This window comes from Salmo trutta, chromosome 2 (genome assembly GCF_901001165.1).
Source record: "Salmo trutta chromosome 2, fSalTru1.1, whole genome shotgun sequence".
NCBI classification, from domain to species: domain Eukaryota; kingdom Metazoa; phylum Chordata; class Actinopteri; order Salmoniformes; family Salmonidae; genus Salmo; species Salmo trutta.
Genome location: NC_042958.1, coordinates 68,466,741 through 68,487,336, shown reverse-complemented (window position 1 = coordinate 68,487,336; position 20,596 = coordinate 68,466,741). Strand labels below are relative to the sequence as shown.

At 41.2% G+C, this 20,596-nt stretch overlaps 1 protein-coding gene across 2 annotated transcripts in view; it reads right to left on the bottom strand.

The window, feature by feature from the left end:
- plxdc1 (plexin domain containing 1) overlaps positions 1-20,596 on the bottom strand; it is a 102,471-nt gene that overhangs the window by 61,524 nt on the left and 20,351 nt on the right. For both annotated transcript variants that reach the window (XM_029712543.1, XM_029712549.1), the window contains exon 2: positions 5,993-6,153. In XM_029712543.1, the coding sequence (XP_029568403.1) occupies positions 5,993-6,153 (161 nt within the window). The remainder of the gene's footprint in view (positions 1-5,992; positions 6,154-20,596) is intronic.

Sequence of the window (20,596 nt, the reverse complement as noted above, 5' to 3'; positions counted from 1 at the left end):
GTACGTCACTACAGGAGAGGCATATGTTTTTTTATTTTTTTATCAAAATGCGTTTCTTTGCCAGAAATGCCTTCTGGAACATGCAAACTTTTCATGTGCCTTAATAACGAACTTGTACGCCATCTGTAAACACAAATAAAATTGTTAAATACGAATCTAGTTGGTTTAGACACGGAAAAAGACAGGAACCTTCCCGCTAGCCATGATTGTCTGAGATAATGGATGGACTGGACATGCCATGCGATGAGTTCAGATTAGTCTGCCACATAGCATGATTCTGTCTGTAACATGAGCTGCTCAGCATGTGTAGATAATCCTCACTACCTGACAAAATTAGAAGATATTGCGTTTGCCATGGATTACTGCAAAAGTGTTGCTACTGCTCTTAACATTCCTGTCCTGAATTTAGCAGGCACTATCGACAAAGATTAGTGGGAAAAAGTTGTGATGGACTACTTTCTGCACAGGGTCAGTGTCAACCGGAGACACTTGACACAAGACGGACCAAACAAGCTGTACAAACAAAACAGAGTTAAAGGGGTTTTAGTCTGCAGTGAAACGTTCATCTAGGTATATGGGTAAGAGTCTAGCTACATTTTCAAATATTACACATTTCATTTTCATTGCAAATTAAAGCGTACTGTTCGCTAACTAGCGAATGTTAGCTTGCTGGCTCGTTTACGTTACGTGTGTGATCTATGCAGTAATATTATTTGTATCTCAGAAAGCAATTTGCATTGCTAGTTAAAGCCTAATATTAGCTAGCTAGCTAAAATTGAACCTAGTTGGTTAGCTTTAGCTACCTGTAGATTCATACTACAGCATTTCATGTATGGTGGCTAGCTATGAAAATCAGTTTGTATTGCTATTAGTATGGGTTGGGATTATGGTTCATTGTTTAGCTAGCTAGATAACGTTACATGTCTAAACAAAAGACTACACTTCGCTAGATGATTACTCATCAAGTTAGCCAGGTGTGTCTGGGGATGATTACGGCCATCTATTATATTTCACGAACATGTGTACATGTCTAGACAATAGTGACCCATCCACTTAACTAGATGTGGCTGGGGGGTGGTTATAGCATTTCTTTCACATGACCTAAAAATTTAGACAAGTGTCTGGTAGGGGTGCGCCGACATATCCATATTCGTATCCGTAAATTGACAGTTGAATCGGATTATACTCGTGATCGGAAAAAAACAAGGGCTTTAATATGCCTAAAAAGATGTTGGCAAAACACCTCCCTGCATGTTCTCACTGCAAAAAAAAGCTGCAGATTAAGAGCAGTGCACGGAGGGGTGGGTTTGTATGTGTGTCTGTCCTCAATTTGCAGCAGGCAGCCAAATTTGCTCTCACTCAGTCAGAATGCGCATTAGTGTTTAATCTTTCCCAAACCCTTGCGCCACTTGTTAGATATTATGCACATTGATAGCAAATGTCCTCGCCATGTTGATTTATCATAGTAACTGGCAGCAGCAATCTAAATGATCAGATCGAAAACATGCTAGGGACAAGTGTTTGGATTAAATTATGAAGTGAGTTGACGGAGAAATACAGCTTCATTCTATCCAATCAGAGCAGCAGGTTCAACGTACACCCCGCCCTTCTCTTTAGACAGACAAACTAGCCAGTTTAGTTATTTAGACCATGCATATGAGTGACTCAAAGACAGTACAGTATGGTTTAAAAACTCTGACACGTAAGAAACATGCTTGCTGGCACCCCAAATTTTTTTTTTCTTCTGATCATAGATAATTACAAAAAAATACTCTGATCATAATCGTATCCAGAAAATGTCCCATATCAGTTACGATACTCGTTTGTCTGACTACTCGGCACACCCCTAGTGTCTGGATAAGCATCACCTAATAATGATACAATATTTACACTATATTTTTATCTGGACACTTTCTATTTTTGATAGTGCTGCTATGCAAATATACAAGTAACTATCTCACTGTACCGCTTACACCTTCTGCATCCTGTGCATGTGACAAATAAACAGATTTTATTTGATATAGTGTGTGTTTACTAGAGGCGTTAATGTGATGAAGAACATAACCTGCACCAAAGTCAGATTAGAATATAGGCCAAGGATTAGATAAAATGTATTTTTACCTGGAGTTTTTCCTTATTGTAGGTTACTACTTTCACCACTTTTAGTCTTGAAAGCTTTGGTTCTTTACTACACTACCTTACTTACTCTGTTTAGCACATGTGAATCCTTAAAGAGATGCGTGGGGCTAAGGCTTAAGAGGGTGTGAACGATGTGCAATAGTTGTAAACAAAGAAGAGCTCTCCAGTAGGTGTACCAAAACATTCAAGGGCCATTTGCTCAAAAGTGGGGTTACAAGTTCAACTTTCCCAGCAGAATTATTTTCCTATTGTTCCTCAACTACAGTGTATGCTATAACATTTTGTAGTTCTGAGTCTCTACTTTTATCCAATGTAAAAAAAACACAATTTCAAATTATTTTGCTACATAAGACTGAATCAAGGCGGTCGGTCACATGTACATTGTGTAATTTACAGATGGTCTCTAGCTAGCCCCATAGGGATATCCAAAGTCAACCCAAATTTATCACAGGCATTATAATCGGGTCATGTGCAGCTGCACTCTGCATTGATGATTCCTTGTGTGCTGCCAACCATGGGCATGTGGGCAGGATTAAAACAAACCCAACCTCTATTTACGTTGTGATGCAGTCAAGCATTTTTGCAACACATCTGCTAAACACATGTATGTGACCAATAAATTTGATTACCACAAGTCTCACAAAATTCAGTTTTGGACGAGCCTGACTATGACAAATTAAACTGTTCACAATTTGTCCATTTTGACAGTATAATAAATGTTTGACTCATATACACTGAGCATACCAAACATTAGGAACACCTTCCTAATATTTAGTTGCAAGTGACATCAATAAGGGAACATATCTTTCACCTGCACAGTATATCATGCAAAGAGCAGGTGTTCTTAATGTTTTGTGTACTCAGTGTATATGCCATTTAGCAGACGCTTTTATCCAAAGCGACTTAGTCATTCGTGCATACATGTTATGTATGGGTGTTCCTGGGTATCAAGTCCATTACCCTGGCATTACAAGTGCCATGCTCTACCAACTGAGCTACAAAGGACCATATAGGCTTTGAATATGAATCTTTGTCAAATCTACTCAAGAAAAGTCTAACTGAAAAATGTCAACAGTAGGATTCTTCGATGTCCTCAGCAATTGTTTTCTGTGCTAGCTACATCTGGAAAATTTAAATAGGATGTTAATATTTCCTTTAAAGGCACAATGCAGCTATTTTTAGACCTATATCAAGTCATTACTGGGTAAAAATAAAGTACCTTACTGTAATAGATTTCCATTAACTGGGCACAAATAGCTTTTTAGCAAAAAAAACTTTGTCAAGCTAGAATTTAGCTAGGACTGTCTGAGAATGATCTGAGTGGGGAGGGGAAAACAAAAAACTGTCTCTTATTGGCAGTGGTTTGGAACTGTGTTATTGGTTTATTAACTAATTTACCGTATGGTGATGTCACCATGGAAAGCTGAAACTCCCTCCCATGCAAACCTGCGGATTAGAAGGTCCTGTGTAGATTGTATTTTTAACCAGCAACTATCAGAAAATAACAATGATCCATTTTTTTTTTAAATGTTAGTTTTAGCTGTTGTACAATATGATAGAAAAACACATGAAATTGTTTTATTTTCACTGTACTGGGCCTTTAACATTGTGTTGTGTTCGTATTCTTTTAATAAGTGAGGCATGTTTATAAATGCTTTATAAATGCTTTAATGGGAAAATAGTATTGACAGTACATTGACTGCATAGAATTCATACATAGATCTTTAATGTTGGCGTTATAGATCAGTGGCAAACTGCACAGTTAATTAACCATGAAATGCTTAGGTATAAATGCTTAATGAATGGGGAAAATAGATAAACTTTACTTTGACAGTATGCGCAACCTAATAGGGATGTGGAGGAGGGCTGTTAATGAGTTACGAAAGAGCCTTGGCCCTCAACTACACAATTTTGATCTGTAAAATTTACCCTGAACACTGTGGGGATCTTCATGCACCATTGACCTCATTGAGAAGAAGAAGACCATACTTTAAGTCACGGGCCTATACTGGCCGGTGCGGGAAATGGGGCTAGTACAGGCTATATAGCAGAATCATTTTCAAAATGTGGTTTGGCCTTTAGGCATATTCACTAACACTGGTATGGCAGAAGCACATTTTAGAGAACAGCCATAATGATGACACTACGCTGTCATTGTAATGATGCATCTATTAAGATGCCTAAATGGGAGCTTTTGCATAGGATGACATGAATGCGGTATAGATATGCTATGGATATATTTCATTAACCTTTAATGTGGTTAGGACCTGTTATAACACGTTCATGAAATACTTATAGATGTGTAATGAATGTGTTATGGCTATGTAGTAAAATTAAATCGTTACCCTTGATTCAATCTAGAGCAGGAGGCTATTCTATTGTATTCTTAATATGTATGGTTGTGGAAGATGGTAGTCCTTATGATGGGAAGATGATAGCTATGATGCTAGTTAGTATTTGAGATTGGAGTTAACTATTGTGCATAGTGACACCAGGGGTCCTTTCCATGTACTGTATTTTCATTTACACCAGGTGGGGGAGCTGTATACATACTCTAATGATCTCAGTGCTTTGGCATTGTAAGCCTCTGTATCTATTTAACAGATCTCAGAACTCGATCACATTATTAATGTGTGCCTTGCTTCAAGGTGACAGAGAGCAATGGTGCTGGGGTTTAGGTGTGGGCTGGGAAAGTGGAGCAGTTAAATGCAGTGTTCTCAATGACGATCTGGCTGCTCCACATACAGCGAGTGACCCACTTTCTCTCCTTCTCCAAGCCCCAACACAAGGCACTGTTTCTGGGGGAATCTCCGGGTCTGAGAGGAGAGCAGCTCCCCAGACTTTGCCCAGGGCTTAAACACCTAAGCTGCGTTAAGATTGGTCAATGAGAGCTGCCGTGGTGAGAGGTTAGTTAGAGGGTCTTGCGTGAAACCAGACGACACACACACACTAAGTTACCAGGACAAGGCCAGGATCTGTTGTCAATTTGTAGTGCCAAGGGTAGTAGAAAAGCTAATCACAATTTATTTGGCAAAAATTATACTTATGTGGTAGTAAGAGCAAGATGATACACTGGTCCCCACCACACCAACTAATCCAACATACACATTTAAACACACATTTTATTAACCAAAAAATGTATTCCCATTCAAAATCCTATTTTCCCTAACCCCAAACCCCTAACCCTAAAACTAAATGTAACCTTAACTCCTAAACCTAACCCTAATTCTAACTCTAAACCTAACCCCAAAGCCTAAAATAGCCTTTTTCCTTGTGGGGACCGGCAAAATGTCCCCACTTTTCCGAATTGTCCTTGTTTTAATATCCTTGTGAAGACTTCTGGTACCCACAAGGATCGTAAAACCAAACCACAAACACACGGTGGAAAAACCCATCTATGGAAAACTCGCTTGCAAACACCCATACACCTGTCATTAATATCCCAATAGCGGTCACCCCTGATAAAGGGTCATAGCTTCAGGCAACGTGTTCCCATCGATTGGCCTCATCTGCTGGGGTCACACAGCACAAGTGCTTAGCCATGCATTGGGATGTGGTTATTAGCGGTGACTAATGAAGATGTTGCTAATTACCAACTACCAGCTGTGTCACAGAGAGGGCCTAGGCTTTAGCTCACAGGGCTAAGAGTGTTATATGGTGTGCAGGAGACGCAGTCGGTCACATGAGCCTGATCCTGAGCAAACTGATGTGGGTGCTAGGATGGCAACTAACAAGATGCTGAGCAGAGGGGAAAATAACAATATTGCTATCGATATCATCACAGATGGCTGCCTGTTAGTTAGACCTTACCACTACAAGAGTTATACTAAACATAACTCATTAAATTTCTCACCACCACATGGGTCATGTTGTCGGGCAGGGTATCGATGTCCAGTCCTCCCCCCAGTGCGTTGCGTACCGCTCGGTTCTGACCATGTTTGATGGAGGGCTGCTGGTCTCGGTAGGTCCTGCCCATCTCAGACGAGCCCCCATCTATCCGCAGTGACGTATCATCTAAAAACATGAAAGATGACCTAACAGTCAAGATAACATGGCCATTCGATAGAAACAGCAATATCATATCCCATGCAAACTATGAGAACACCACAACAAGAAATACATAACTGATTAAAAACAAACAGAAAAACTGTACTCAGGGGCATCATGCACCCCAGAAATCTGAGGGGGAACAAAATACGTGAGAACGTACCCCGCCCCCCCAGCCAAAAATGTATATTCTTATACCACTAGTACCCTAACCCGTAATCCATATTGTAATTCAAAAATTATATTTTTTTATGACCAATGGAACAAGCAGTGATCTACCTACAGTGCATTTGGGAAGTATTCAGACACCTTGACTTTTTCCACATTTTGTTAGGTTATAGCCTTATTCTAAAATGTATTCAATTGTCCCCCCTCATCAATCTAATACACAATACCCCATAATGACAAAGCAGTAATGGGTTTTTCAAAATTTTAACACAAGTATTCAGACCCTTTACAGCCTCGAGTCTTCTTGGGTATGACGCTACAAGCTTGGCACACCTGTATTTTGGGAGTTTCTCACATTCTTCTCTGCAGATCAGGTTGGATGGGGAGTGTCGCTGCACAGCTATTTTCTGGTCTCTCCAGAGATGGTCGATCAGGTTCAAGTCCGGGCTCTGGCTGGGCCACTCAAGGACATTCAGAGACTTGTCCTGAAGTCACTCCTGTGTTGTCTTGGCTGTGTGCTTAGGGTCGTTGTCCTGTTGGAATGTGAACCTTCGCCCGTCTGAGGTCCTGAGCGCTCTGGTGCAGGTTTTCATCAGGGATCTCTCTGTACTTTGCTCCGTTCATCTTTGTCTCGATCCTGACTTGTCTCCCAGTCCCTGCTGCTGGAAAACATTCCCACAGCATGATGTTGCCACCACCATGTTTCACCATAGGGATGGTGCCAGTTTTCCTCCAGACGTGACACTTGACATTCAGGCCAAAGTGTTCAATCTTGGTTTCTTCAGACCAGAGAATCTTGTTTCTCATGGTCTGAGAGTACTTTAGGTTCCTTTTGGCAAACTCCAAGCGGGTTGTCATTTGCCTTTTACTGAGGAGTTGCTTCCGTCTGGCCACTCTACCTAATTGGTGGAGTGCTGCAAAGATGGGAGAACCATCCTGAATAGAGGTCGACCAAATATGATTTTTCAATGCCGATACCGATTATTGGGGGGCCAAAAAGGCCGGTGCCGATTAATCGGCCGATTTAAAAAATATATATATATATTTATTTGTAATAATGACAATTACAACAATACTGAATGAACACTTATTTTAACTTAATATAATACATAGATGAAATCAATTTAGCCTCAAATAAAATGAAACCTATTCAATTTGGTTTAAATAATGCAAAAACAAAGTGTTGGAGAAGAAAGTAAAAGTGCATTATCTGCCATGTAAGAAAGCTAACGTTTATGTTCCTTGCTCAGAACATGAGAACATATGAAAGCTGGTGGTTCCTTTTAACATGAGTCTTCAATATTCCCAGGTAAGAAGTTTTAGGTTGTAGTTATTATAGGAATTATAGGATTATTTCTCTCTATACGATTTGTATTTCATATACCTTTGACTATTGGATGTTCTTATAGGCATTTTAGTATTGCCAGTGTAACAGTATAACTTCCGTCCCTCTCCTCGCTCGTACCTGGGCTCGAACCAGAACACATTGACAACAGCCACCCTCGAAGCAGCGTTACCCATGTAGAGCAAGGGGAACAACAACTCCAAGTCTCAGAGCGAGTGACGTTTGAAACGCTATTAGCGCGCACCCCGCTAACTAGCTAGCCATTTCACATCGGTTACACCAGCCTAATCTTGGGAGTTGACAGGCTTGAAGTCATAAACAGCACAATGCATTGCTTAGAGCTGCTGGCAAAACGCAGTAAAGTGCTGTTTTGAATGAATGCTTACGAGCCTGCTGGTGCCTACCACCGCTCAGTCAGACTGCTCTATCAAATCATAGACTTAATTATAACATAACACACAGAAATACGAGCCTTAGGTCCTTAATATGGTCGAATCCGGAAACTATCACATTAATTCTTTCAGTGAAATACGGAACCGTTCCGTATTTTATCTAATGGGTGGCATGCATAAGTCTAAATATTCCTGTTACATTGCACAACCTTCAATGTTATGTCATAATTACGTAAAATTCTGGCAAATTAGTTCGCAATGAGCCAGGCGGCCCAAACTGTTGCATATACCCTGACTCTGCGTGCAATGAACGGAAGAGAAGTGACACAATTTCACCTGCTTAATATTGCCTGCTGACCTGGATTTCTTTTAGCTAAATATGCAGGTTTAAAAATATATACTTCTGTGTATTGATTTTAAGAAAGGCATTGATGTTTATGGTTAGGTACAGTCGTGCAACGATTGTGCTTTTTTCGCAAATGCGCTTTTGTAAAATCATCCCCCGTTTGGCAAAGTTGGCTGTCTTTTTAGGAAGAAATAGTCTTCACACAGTTCGCAACGAGCCATGCGGCCCAAACTGCTGCATATACCCTGACTCTGTTGCAGAGGTGACACATTTTCCCTAGTTAAAAGAAATTCATGTTAGCAGGCAATATTAACTAAATATGCAGGTTTAAAAATATATACTTGTGTATTGATTTTAAGAAAGACATTGATGTTTATTAAGGTTAGGTACAAGTTGGAGCAACCTTTTTCGCGAATGCGCACCGCATCAATTATATGCAACGCAGGACAGGCTAGATAAACTAGTAATATCATCAACCATGTGTAGTTAACTAGTGATTATGATTGATTGATTGATTGATTGATTGATTGATTGTTTTTTATAAGATAAGTTTAATACTAGCTAGCAACTTACCATGGCTTCTTACTGCATTCGCATAACAGGCAGGCTCCTCGTGGAGTGCAATGTAAAGCAGGTGGTTAGAGCGTTGGACTAGTTAACTGTAAGGTTGCAAGATTGAATCCCCAAGCTGACAAGGTAAAAATCTGTCGTTCTGCCGCTGAACAAGGCAGTTAACCCACCGTTCCAAGGCCGTCATTGAAAATAAGAATGTGTTCTTAACTGACTTGCCTGGTTGCCTGGTTACAAAAAGAATATATTTAAAAAATAAAAAATAAATATCGGCAAATCAGTGGCCAAAAATACCGATTACCGATTGTTATGGAAACTTGAAATCGGCCCTAATTAATCGGCCATTCCGATTAATCGGTTGACCTCTAATCGTGAAGGACAACCATTTCCACAGAGGAACTCTGGAGCTCTGTCAGAGTGACCATCGGGTTCTTGGTCACCTCCCTGAGCAAAGCCCTTCTCCCCCGACTGCTCAGTTTGGCCGGGTGGCTAGCTCTAGGAAGAGTCTTGGTGGTTCCAAACTTCTTCCATTTAAGAATGATGGCGACCACTGTGTTCTTAGGGACCTTTAATGCTGTAGAAATGTTTTGGTACCCTTCCCCAGACCCTTTGACCTCATGGCTTGGTTTTTGCTCTGACATGCACTGTCAACTGTGGAACCTTATATACTGTAGACAGGTGTGTGCGCCTTTACAATCATGTCCAATCAATTGAATTTACCACAGGTGGAATCCAATCAAGTTGTAGAAACATCAAGTATGATCAAAGGAAACAGGATGCACCGGAGCTCAATTTCGAGTCTCATAGCAAAGGGTCTGAAGACTTATGGAAATAAGATATGTTTGTTTTTAATACATTTTCCAAAATAAATAAAAAACTGTTTTCGCTTTGTCATTCTGGGGTACGGTGTGTAGATTGCTGAGGAAATTGTTTTATTGAATCCATTTTAGAATAAGGCTGTAACATAACAAAATGTGGAAAAAAGTAAAGGGGTCTGAATTCTTTCCAAAGGCACCGTAAGCATACCGCTTAACTTCATTGATAGCCTGAAATGGCTTCTTGGTAGGTAGTTATGAGGTTGGGACATAGGTTCCCAATCTGGGCTAGCTAAAGCCAACTTCATAAAACTGCTAGGTGGCTAGTATTTTATTTAGAATTTTTAAACAGGACAAATCTGAGGCGGCATGTGCCCGTGCCCCCTATGGGCATGACACATCTGGTTATACTTGTAAAACAATGCCTTCTGAACATCACCCGAGGTCCTATGACCCATAGGTGAACCTTAAATCTTACTGCCTTATTTGGCACCTAGTGTTTCACCAGTGACTTGGATTGGTCTGTGGGTTGTGGAGGTATTACCTTTTGAGGCTGACTGCTTAACACAGACGTGTGAAAAAGATTCATGGAGTTGTGATGCATTAGGTGGGAAAGATACTCATCAAACCACAAGTCACAACTGTGTGCGCCTCTATAAGGAATACAGGCAATGAACAGAAACATGGATGGAAGTTTAAGATTCACATTTAAGATTCACAGCAGGAAAATCTATAAGTCACAAAACTATCTCTGGGAGACCACCAGGACACCTTTGCAGAGACAAATCAACACGACACATCTGGACAGACAGTAACACTTCCATGTGTGTTTGCTTTATGATGAGCCTTGTAACAGAATTTGATTCAACAGCAAATCAGCATATGAGTCATATACAATTGGCGGGAAGAAGACAGTGACCATTAACATACATATTACAGCAAGTTAGTGTGACTTAATATCTTTTGATTTTCTAGGTTGTAGGCCCAAATAATCAACTGGGTTAGCACTCTCTGGCTTTAGCATCACGCCACATGTGGAAAAAGTTAGCCCCTGCCACATTATGAGCAAAAGTTTCAGGCTGAATGAAACTTTCAGGTTGAATAAAAAGTACTTTTGTAAGAACCGTGCAAGTGGTCAATAGTTTCGTAAACACATGCTGTAATTGAGCCAAAGTATAATTAAGGAAAAACAATTAGTCTGTAGAAACAAATAGTGTTTTGACAATGCCAGGACATTTAATCCATAGTACAGACATTCAAATCACTTAAAGGGTAACTGTAGTGCCTCTTTCCGCCCTCTCTGCCCCTTTTTCATTTGAAAAATGCTTGAAAACAGGGAGCGTTATGTTGAGTGTGTCATCTCTACCAAAGGTGAGTTCATTCTACAAACCTACCACCTGGTATCAATTACGATTTGAATTTGCATTCCAAAATGTTATGGTGAAGCCGCAAATGGCGCATTTTTGTATGGATTACTGTATGGATTTTGTATGTATTTAGCGACAATATTCAAACTGAAAATGGCTTTGATATCTCTACTACATGTAATACAAAGTCGCTGCAGTTTAGACCCGAAGCAGACACAATCGCCGCACTCTACCTCCTCGATGGCTAATTCACACTCCAATCAGAGACGGAAGAGGAAGCGAGACATCCCTCTCATCTCTTCTATTTACATTACAGTCAATGAACTAAGCAGACCAGACTGCTAATGCATTGGTATCTATCTCTGAGCTGTTTCCTAAAACCATTGTTACTAAAGTTGCACTTGAAAACGCTCATTATTTACCGACTGCTAAGTGCTTAGATGCTTCTTTGCTCTCCCGCATCAGTTTATACACAGAAGATCTCCACTAAACATAAACATCTTGATTCTGTCTCTCTGTGACCGCCAATAACCTCAAAGTTGACTACAAAGACAAAGTTGCCAATGTCTGTAATTGTTTCAAACAAGCAAAGGCTAAAAAAATCCTTCAAATGAAAACTGCGATGACTGCATTAAAAGATAACAGTATACAGTATAGGCTACATAGGCCTATATATTTCAACCATGACTTTGAATACAATTGCTCTAGGAGCTGATCCGTCGTCAGTATTGTGGAATAATTCTAATGTTAGGGTAAGATTTGAATGGAGAAAGCTGATATGAGAGCAGCACTGCTTTTCTTTCGATCCTATTGACACATGCTCCAACGACGCACTTGAACGTTCTCAATACATGGTGTTTTGGGAAACGCATGTGAAATCTTCGGCAGTTGTAGAAAGATGCATTATTAAAACCCTGGTAAGCTTAAGTTCCATCACTACCGGGAAACCGTTCCCAGGAAGTTACCAAAGTTAACATCTTCAGTCCAACATTGGCTGTTAAGCCAATTATATTATCACTGTAGAAAGGCCTTAAACAGGATATGAGTTTGTGTGAGGTCCGGAAGAGGGGGGGAGGGATGTTTTTGAAAGTTGAAGCTGATTTACTGCATATCTATACAATTACAAAACTTTTAAAATGCTATTTGAAGAACTACAAAAACAAGCAAAAATGACCCCGGCTGCTGTAGGTTCATTCACCTCAGGTCGATCTACAAACACAGACTATTAGCTATACAATTGTAATGTTATAGCCTTCTTTACTGAAGACTTATCTCTTCAGTAGGTCCTATGATTAAGTATAGTCTGGCCCAGGAGTGTGAAGGTGAACGGAAAGGCTGGAGCAACGAACCGCCCTTGCTGTCTCTGCCTTGTCGGTTCCCCTCTTCCCACTGGGATTCTCTGCCTCTAACCCTTTTACAGGGGCTGAGTCACTGACTTACTGGTGTTCTTCCATGCCGTCCATGGGAGGGGTGCGTCACTTGAGTAGGTTGAGCCACTGACGTGGTCTTCCTGTCTGGGTTGGCGCCCCCCCCTTGGGTTGTGCCGTGGCAGACATCTTTGTGGGCTATACTCGGCCTTGTCTTCGGACGGTAAGTTGGTGGTTGTAGATATCCCTCTAGTGGTGTGGGGGCTGTGCTTTGGCAAAGTGGGTGGGGTTATATCCTGCCTGTTTGGCCCTGTCCGGGGGTATCATCGGATGGGGCCACAGTGTCTTCTGATCCCTCCTGTCTCAGCCTCCAGTATTTATGCTGCAGTAGTTTATGTGTCGGGGGGCTAGGGTCAGTCTGTTACATCTGGAGTATTCTCTTGTCTTATCCAGTGTCCTGTGTGAATGTAAATATGCTCTCTCTAATTCTCTCTTTCTTTCTCTCTTTCTCTCGGAGGACCTGAGCCCTAGGACTACCTGGCATGATGACTCCTTGCTGTCCCCAGTCCACCTGGCCATGCTGCTGCTCCAGTTTCAACTGTTCTGCCTGCGGCTACGGAACCCTGACCTGTTCACCGGACGTGCTTGTTGCACCCTCGACAATTACTATGATTATTATTATTTGACCATGCTGGTCATTTACGAACATTTTAACATCTTGACCATGTTCTGTTATAATATCCACCCGGCACAGCCAGAAGAGGACTGGCCACCCCTCATAGCCTGGTTCCTCTCTAGGTTTCTTCCTAGGTTTTTGGCCTTTCTCAGGAGTTTTTCCTAGGGAGTTTTTCCCAGCCACCGTGCTTCTTTCACATGCATTGCTTGCTGTTTGGGGTTTTAGGCTGGGTTTCTGTACAGCACTTTGAGATTTCAGCTGATGTACGAAGGGCTATATAAATAAATTTGATTTGATTTGATTTGATTTGAAAGGGGGAAATATGAAAAATGTATCACACTGATACGTAGCATCAGCGACAAAACCAAAACGTATTGCATTTTTAGAACTGTGTTGTTTGCATTTTTATTGCATTTGAATGTAGAGAAGATAAACATCTTCACATGGCCTATCTTCAAACATCTTTTGTTTGATAAGATTAGTGTTCCGAGCTTTGATCAACACTAGGAGCAATATTTAGATGTTGACCCCTAATTGATTTTCTTTGTGTACAAAATATCTATTTAGATGATTTATTTTTCTCAAATTAGAAGTAATTATACAGGAAAGAAAAAGAAAAAAAACGCCCTTGAGAGGTATCGTGACATCACAGCACCTCTGAGTCCACCTATCAGTTCTGTTTCAGGGGGAGGGGTTAAAAGTAGGAAATTAAGAATTAAAAACATATCGCTCTTGCACCTAAAAGTGGAAATTAAGACCAGGATTGATGTGTTTCACTAATATAACCTTGAACAACTGTTTTAACTGGTTGTTTTTTGAGTCAAGTTACTCAATGGTGAAATAATCAGTTAACATTTGATGTGCAGTGCTTTACGGTGAGCTTAGTGTTTCGAATGTTTTCTGGAGAGTTGTTTGATGCTCTTTTCATATTTCAAGTTCACACAGTCAGAAGAATTCGAAACACTTAATACCTGCATGTAACATATTTTGAATTTGTCCAATTCCTGTGTGTGCGTGGGTGTGTCTTTGTTTGTGTCTGAGTATGTGCATGTATGTGTGTGTTATGTCATCCGGTCAACACATCAAATGGTTACGTTTTCATGTTCACTCTGGCCATTGCTTTGCTTGAGGAATTTAATGGCTCCATCGTGACCTACTGTGTTGTGTACATTTTACTACAGCAAAACCACATTTACAAAGTAACCCGATCAGTAGAAATTGTTATATAAACAGACTGCCATATGGAGAGGGAGGAGATAAACAGAAAGCCTATCTGCGATAGATGAGTTTTTCTGTTTAACACATTAGACAAACAATATAGTGGCAGTTCTTTGGGGACTTTGACAATACTCTTTAGAAACTACATTCTTATTTGAGCTGGGTTATTAAACTATGACATGGACTTTATAAGCTTGAGTCAAGGTAGTAATATATTATTACAAAATACACCGAGGGTGAAGAGGGTAAGGGGGATACACGAGGAGCTTGGCTGGATCACTCTTTCTTTCTAGTGACGCTATGCCCTCACCAGGGAGGAAATAGCAGGAGGGATTCCAAACCAGGGAGGCAGAACGAGTGTCTCTCTCGCTCTCTCCTTAAAGGTATACAAAAACTATAGTGTTAGGTCGTATATAGCCTCCACTTATGGTGTAGCAATGAAACTGATTATGTTGAAAAACCAACTGTCTCTCCCTCTTTCTACAGAAACATATGATGTGAGGTAGTATACCTAAATATAGCCTGTACTTATGGCGTTGGAATGTAAAGTTTAAACAAAGTCATTTGTCGAGGGAGGTTGGCCAACACAGCCATTCCTGAGTGCAGAATGTGCACAACCGACAACTATATTTATTGAGACCATTTTTGCTGGAATGCCCAGATATGTGTTAATGGATGGAACAAAAGACTAGCCTGGTCAAGCAGACTGACTGCTGCGCTCACATTGAAATGTTAAGGTGAGCAAAAGCAGGCCTGTTCCACCAGGCTACCGAGACAAAGGAAGATTACACCAGGCAAAATAACTGAAAAGAGGGAAACAAATTTGGGAGGAGTAAGATAGAGCGAGAGAAAGGATTTAATTGAAATCAAATTTAATTTATTTGGGTAAAAACATACAGCAATATGTTCTCTGCATCCCCAGAGGATAGCACTTAAAAGTATTCATTTGAATACTTCCACAAGAAAGGAATCATGCGCACAGACCGAGTAGTCAAGCGTTTGAACATTATGGCACATCTCTTTTCCGTTTTACTATCAAGCTTAATGTTGTAGGGTCTGAAGCGATCCATCCCTGTGGAATAGAAGGCTGGCTTGTATAGGTGGAGACGGGATGCTGGGATGGTCCCAGGATGGTTCCGTTTGTCATCGTAGTTCTGGATGATTAGCTTTGTGACAGGATGGCAGGGGTCTAGGACGATAGTACCTGGAGTCATCCATCCTGTCACTGTGACGTAGTATCCCTCCCACTCGAATTAGTCCCGAGGTGCTGCAGATCTAAGCAGAGTAAGTAGCTAGTGGATGGGAGCGATTCCTGGGCTTGTAGGCATGCCAAGTCTTCACTACAACTGTCCAGCTGAGCTTCTCTGAGTAGATCTAGCTCTGCATCAAGGTAGTCTGCTGCAGAGGGACTTGTGGTTGATAATGTGTTGTACTTGAGCAGCAGCATCTAGGAGCTCTTGATAGGATTTGTGTATGCTTACATCATGAGCACGAGGGTTGAATGTCGCTGTACCACAGAAGAAGGATTTCTTGACCTCTGATTGATCTTCTGATGGCTCAGGAATAGAGTCTTTGGGCCGTTCCTCTGGAGACTGGGGTAGAAAAGGAGCGCCATGTTGCCATGTGCTTGGTTTAGAGAGCTCTGATAAAATCTTTCCTCTCGTCAGATCATCAGCTGGGTTGTTTGCTGAATCAATGTATCGCTAGTCTTGGATGTTGGTGAGCTCTTCTACAGTACCAGTCAAAAGTTTGGAAACCTCATTCAAGGGTTTTTATTTGTACTATTTTCTACAATGTATAATAATAACAGTGAAGACATCAAAACTATGATATAACACATACGGAATCATGTAGTAACCAAAAAGTGTTAAAACAAATCCAAATATATTTTATATTCTTCAAACTAGCCACCATTTGCCTTGACAGCTTTGCACACTCTTGGCATTCTCTCAACCAGCTTCATGAGGTAGTCACCTGGAATGCATTTCAATTAACAGGTGTGCCGTATTAAAAGTTAATTTGTGGAAATTCTTTCCTTCTTAATGCGTTTGAGCCAATCAGTGTTGTGACAAGGTAGGGGTGGTATACAGAAGATACAGAAGACCAAGTCCATATTATGGCAAGAACAGCTCTAATAAGCAAAGAGAAACGACAGTCCATCATTACTTTAAGACATGAAGGTGAGTCAATCTGGAAAATTAAGAACTTTGAAGTGCAGATGCAAAAAACATCAATTGCTATTCTGAAACTGTCTCTAATGAGGACCACCACAGGAAAGGAAGACTCAGAATTACCTTTGCTGCAGAGGATAAGTTCACTAGAGTTAACTGCACCTCAGATTGCAGCCCAAATAAATGCTTCACCGAGTTCAAGTAACAGACACCTCAACTGTTCAGAGGAGACTGCGTGAATCAGGCCTTCATGGTCAAATTGATGCAAAGAAACCACTACTAAAGGACACCAATAATAAGAAGAGACTTGCTCGGGCCAAGAAACACGAGCAATGGACATTAGACTGGTGGAAATCTGTCCTTTGGTCTGATGAGTCCAAATTGGAGATTGCCGATACTCTGCATCTCACAAAGCCAACTGCTGTGTCTTTGTGAGATGCAGAGTAGGTGAACGGATGATCTCCGCATGTGTGTTTTCCACCGAGAAGCATGGTGGAGGTGGTCTGGCGGTGCTTTGCTGATGACAATGTCTATGATTTATTTTCGAATTCAAGGCACACTTAACCAGCATGGCTACCACAGCATTCTGCAGCGATACGCCATTCCATCTGGTTTGCGCTTACTGGGACTATAATTTGTTTTTCAACAGGACAATGATCCAACACACCTCCAAGCTGTGTAAGGGCTATTTGACCAAGAAAGAGAGTGATGGTATACTGAATCAGATGACCTGGCTTCCACAATCACCTGACCTCAACCCAAATGAGATGGTTTGGTGTGAGTTGGACCGCAGAGTGAAGGAGAAAGCAGTCAACAAGTGCTCAGTATATGTGCACGACTGTTGGAAAAGCATTCCAGGTGAAGCTTGTTGAGAGAATGCCAAGAGTGTGCAAAGCTGTCATCGAGGCAAAAGGTGGCAACTTTGAAGAATGTAAAATCTATTTTGATTTGTTTAACACTTTTTTTACTACATGATTCCAAATGTGTTATTTAATAGTTGATGTCTTCACTATTATTCTACCATGTAGAAAATAGTAAACATAAAGAAAAACCCTTGAATGAGAACAGACCCATCTGCTTACGCCCCCATCTCCAGCATCACTCTCCGACACATGGCCTCAAACTGCGCCATTATGTTTCTCTCCTTTCACCCAAGTACTTTCAGCATTTAGATAATAAAGCATTTGACCTTTCCATTTTGTTAACGATGGAGGATTGGTTGACTTTCCAGTTGTTAATTATGCGTTTTTCCAAGATGATTGATGAGAAAAATATTGTCCAACCCATCGGGTATCTCACTGCACCGTCATATGCCAGACAGATGGATTAAAAGTAAATTTACATTGTAATACACTGCTCAAAAAAATAAAGGGAACACTTAAACAACACAATGTAACTCCAAGTCAATCACACTTCTGTGAAATCAAACTGTCCACTTAGGAAGCAACACTGATTGACAATACATTTCACATGCTGTTGTGCAAATGGAATAGACAACAGGTGGAAATTATAGGCAATTAGCAAGACACCCCCAATAAAGGAGTGGTTCTGCAGATGGGGACCACAGACCACTTCTCAGTTCCTATGCTTCCTGGCTGATGTTTTGGTCACTTTTGAATGTTGGCGGTGCTTTCACTCTAGTGGTAGCATGAGACGGAGTCTACAACCCACACAAGCTGCTCAGGTAGTGCAGCTCATCCAGGATGGCACATCAATGCGAGCTGTGGCAAGAAGGTTTGCTGTGTCTGTCAGCGTAGTGTCCAGAGCATGGAGGCGCTACCAGGAGACAGGCCAGTACATCAGGAGACGTGGAGGAGGCCGTAGGAGGGCAACAACCCAGCAGCAGGACCGCTACCTCCGCCTTTGTACAAGGAGGAGCAGGAGAAGCACTGCCAGAGCCCTGCAAAATGACCTCCAGCAGGCCACAAATGTGCATGTGTCTGCTCAAACGGTCAGAAACACTCCATGAGGGTGGTATGAGGGCCCGACGTCCACAGGTGGGGGTTGTGCTTACAGCCCAACACTGTGCAGGACGTTTGGCATTTGCCAGAGAACACCAAGATTGGCAAATTCGCCACTGGCGCCCTGTGCTCTTCACAGATGAAAGCAGGTTCACACTGAGCACGTGACAGATGTGACAGAGTCTGGAGACGCCGTGGAGAACGTTCTGCTGCCTGCAACATCCTCCAGCATGACCGGTTTGGCGGTGGGTCAGTCATGGTGTGGGGTGGCATTTTTTGGGGGGGCCGCACAGCCCTCCATGTGCTCGCCAGAGGTAGCCTGACTGCCATTAGGTACCGAGATGAGATCCTCAGACCTCTTGTGAGACCATATGCTGGTGCGGTTGGCCCTGGGTTCCTCCTAATGCAAGACAATGCAAGACCTCATGTGGCTGGAGTGTGTCAGCAGTTCCTGCAAGAGGAAGGCATTGATGCTATGGACTGGCCTGCCCGTTCCCCAAACCTGAATCCAATTGAGCACATCTGGGACATCATGTCTCGCTCCATCCACCAACGCCACGTTGCACCACAGACTGTCCAGGAGTTGGCGGATGCTTTAGTCCAGGTCTGGGAGGAGATCTTTCAGGAGACCATCCGCCACCTCATCAGGAGCATGCCCAGGCGTTGTAGGGAGGTCATACAGGCACGTGGAGGCCACACACACTACTGAGCCTCATTTTGACTTGTTTTAAGGACATTACATCAAAGTTGGATCAGCCGTAGTGTGGTTTTCCACTTTAATTTTGAGTGTGACTCCAAATCCAGACCTCCATGGGTTGATAAATTGGATTTCCATTGATTATTTTTGTGTGATTTTGTTGTCAGCACATTCAACTATGTAAAGAAAAAAGTATTTAATAAGATTATTTCTTTCATTCAGATCTAGGATGTGTTGTTTAAGTGGTCCCTATATTTTTTTGAGCAGTATAGTTCTGACAACACCCATAACTTTTATTGCATTCCCAGAAGGCATTGTTAGTTTTACAGTTAAGCTGTAGAATTTGTGAATTTTGTCTCTTGTATAATACATTCTATACATTAGTTTATACTGGATTAAGCGCACATTTACGTTAACTGTAATTGTGTTAGTTATGTTTCAACATTCCCATCTTGAGCCAATATCAGTTCTTGGTTATAGAGATTCAGTTGGATAGGTTCTCTAAGGTTTTGTACATCTTACCTATCATATAAATATAATTTTCTGACTCAAATAGGATTCCCTCAAGATTTCTCTGATGTCCAAAAGATTTCAAATGGAAATTGTGATATGACACTTAAGTTGTATTTCAAAATACCTACATTGATCAGTCCAAAATGACTTTTTAATTCTATCATGGCAATGAATGTATTTCTTATTACAAAGTAATTTACGGTTTCTATGCCTTTAGTTTTCCATATGGACCAACTTAAAAATCGGTGAATTCTGAAAAGCTTACAAGGATTGTTCCAAAGCGTTGTGTTTTTAGGGAGTGATGTTGGTTCTTGTAGAATACGTTTCATTTTTCCGTATTGTTATAGTGTTCTTAACTACTGTATGAAGTTGTTAATGTTCTTAGCTTTATACTTTGAAAATAGACACGCGTAAAGATTCTGGGGATGAGCAGGCACATCTTCAATATGTACCCATGTTTCCTCTTTAGTGCATTTAACTTTGGGTTGCAAGTAAAAGCCTTGGGTGGCGAGTTGATACAATTCCAAGTCTGGAAGGTTGAAACCACCCTCAGACTTAGAATAAAAAGGAAAGTTTCACATCTTCCTATGAGTTTTATTTGCACAAATAAAGTTTGTTGTGAACGGGTATACTTTTTTAAAGTATGTCTTCGGTGGATTACCGAGAATAAATATAAAAACTTTGGGAGCCATGCCATGCTGATCCCTTATTGATGTCACTTGTTAAATCCACTTCAATCAGTGTAAATGAAGAGGAGGATACAGGTTAAAGGAGGATTTGAAGCCTTGAGACATGGATTGTGTG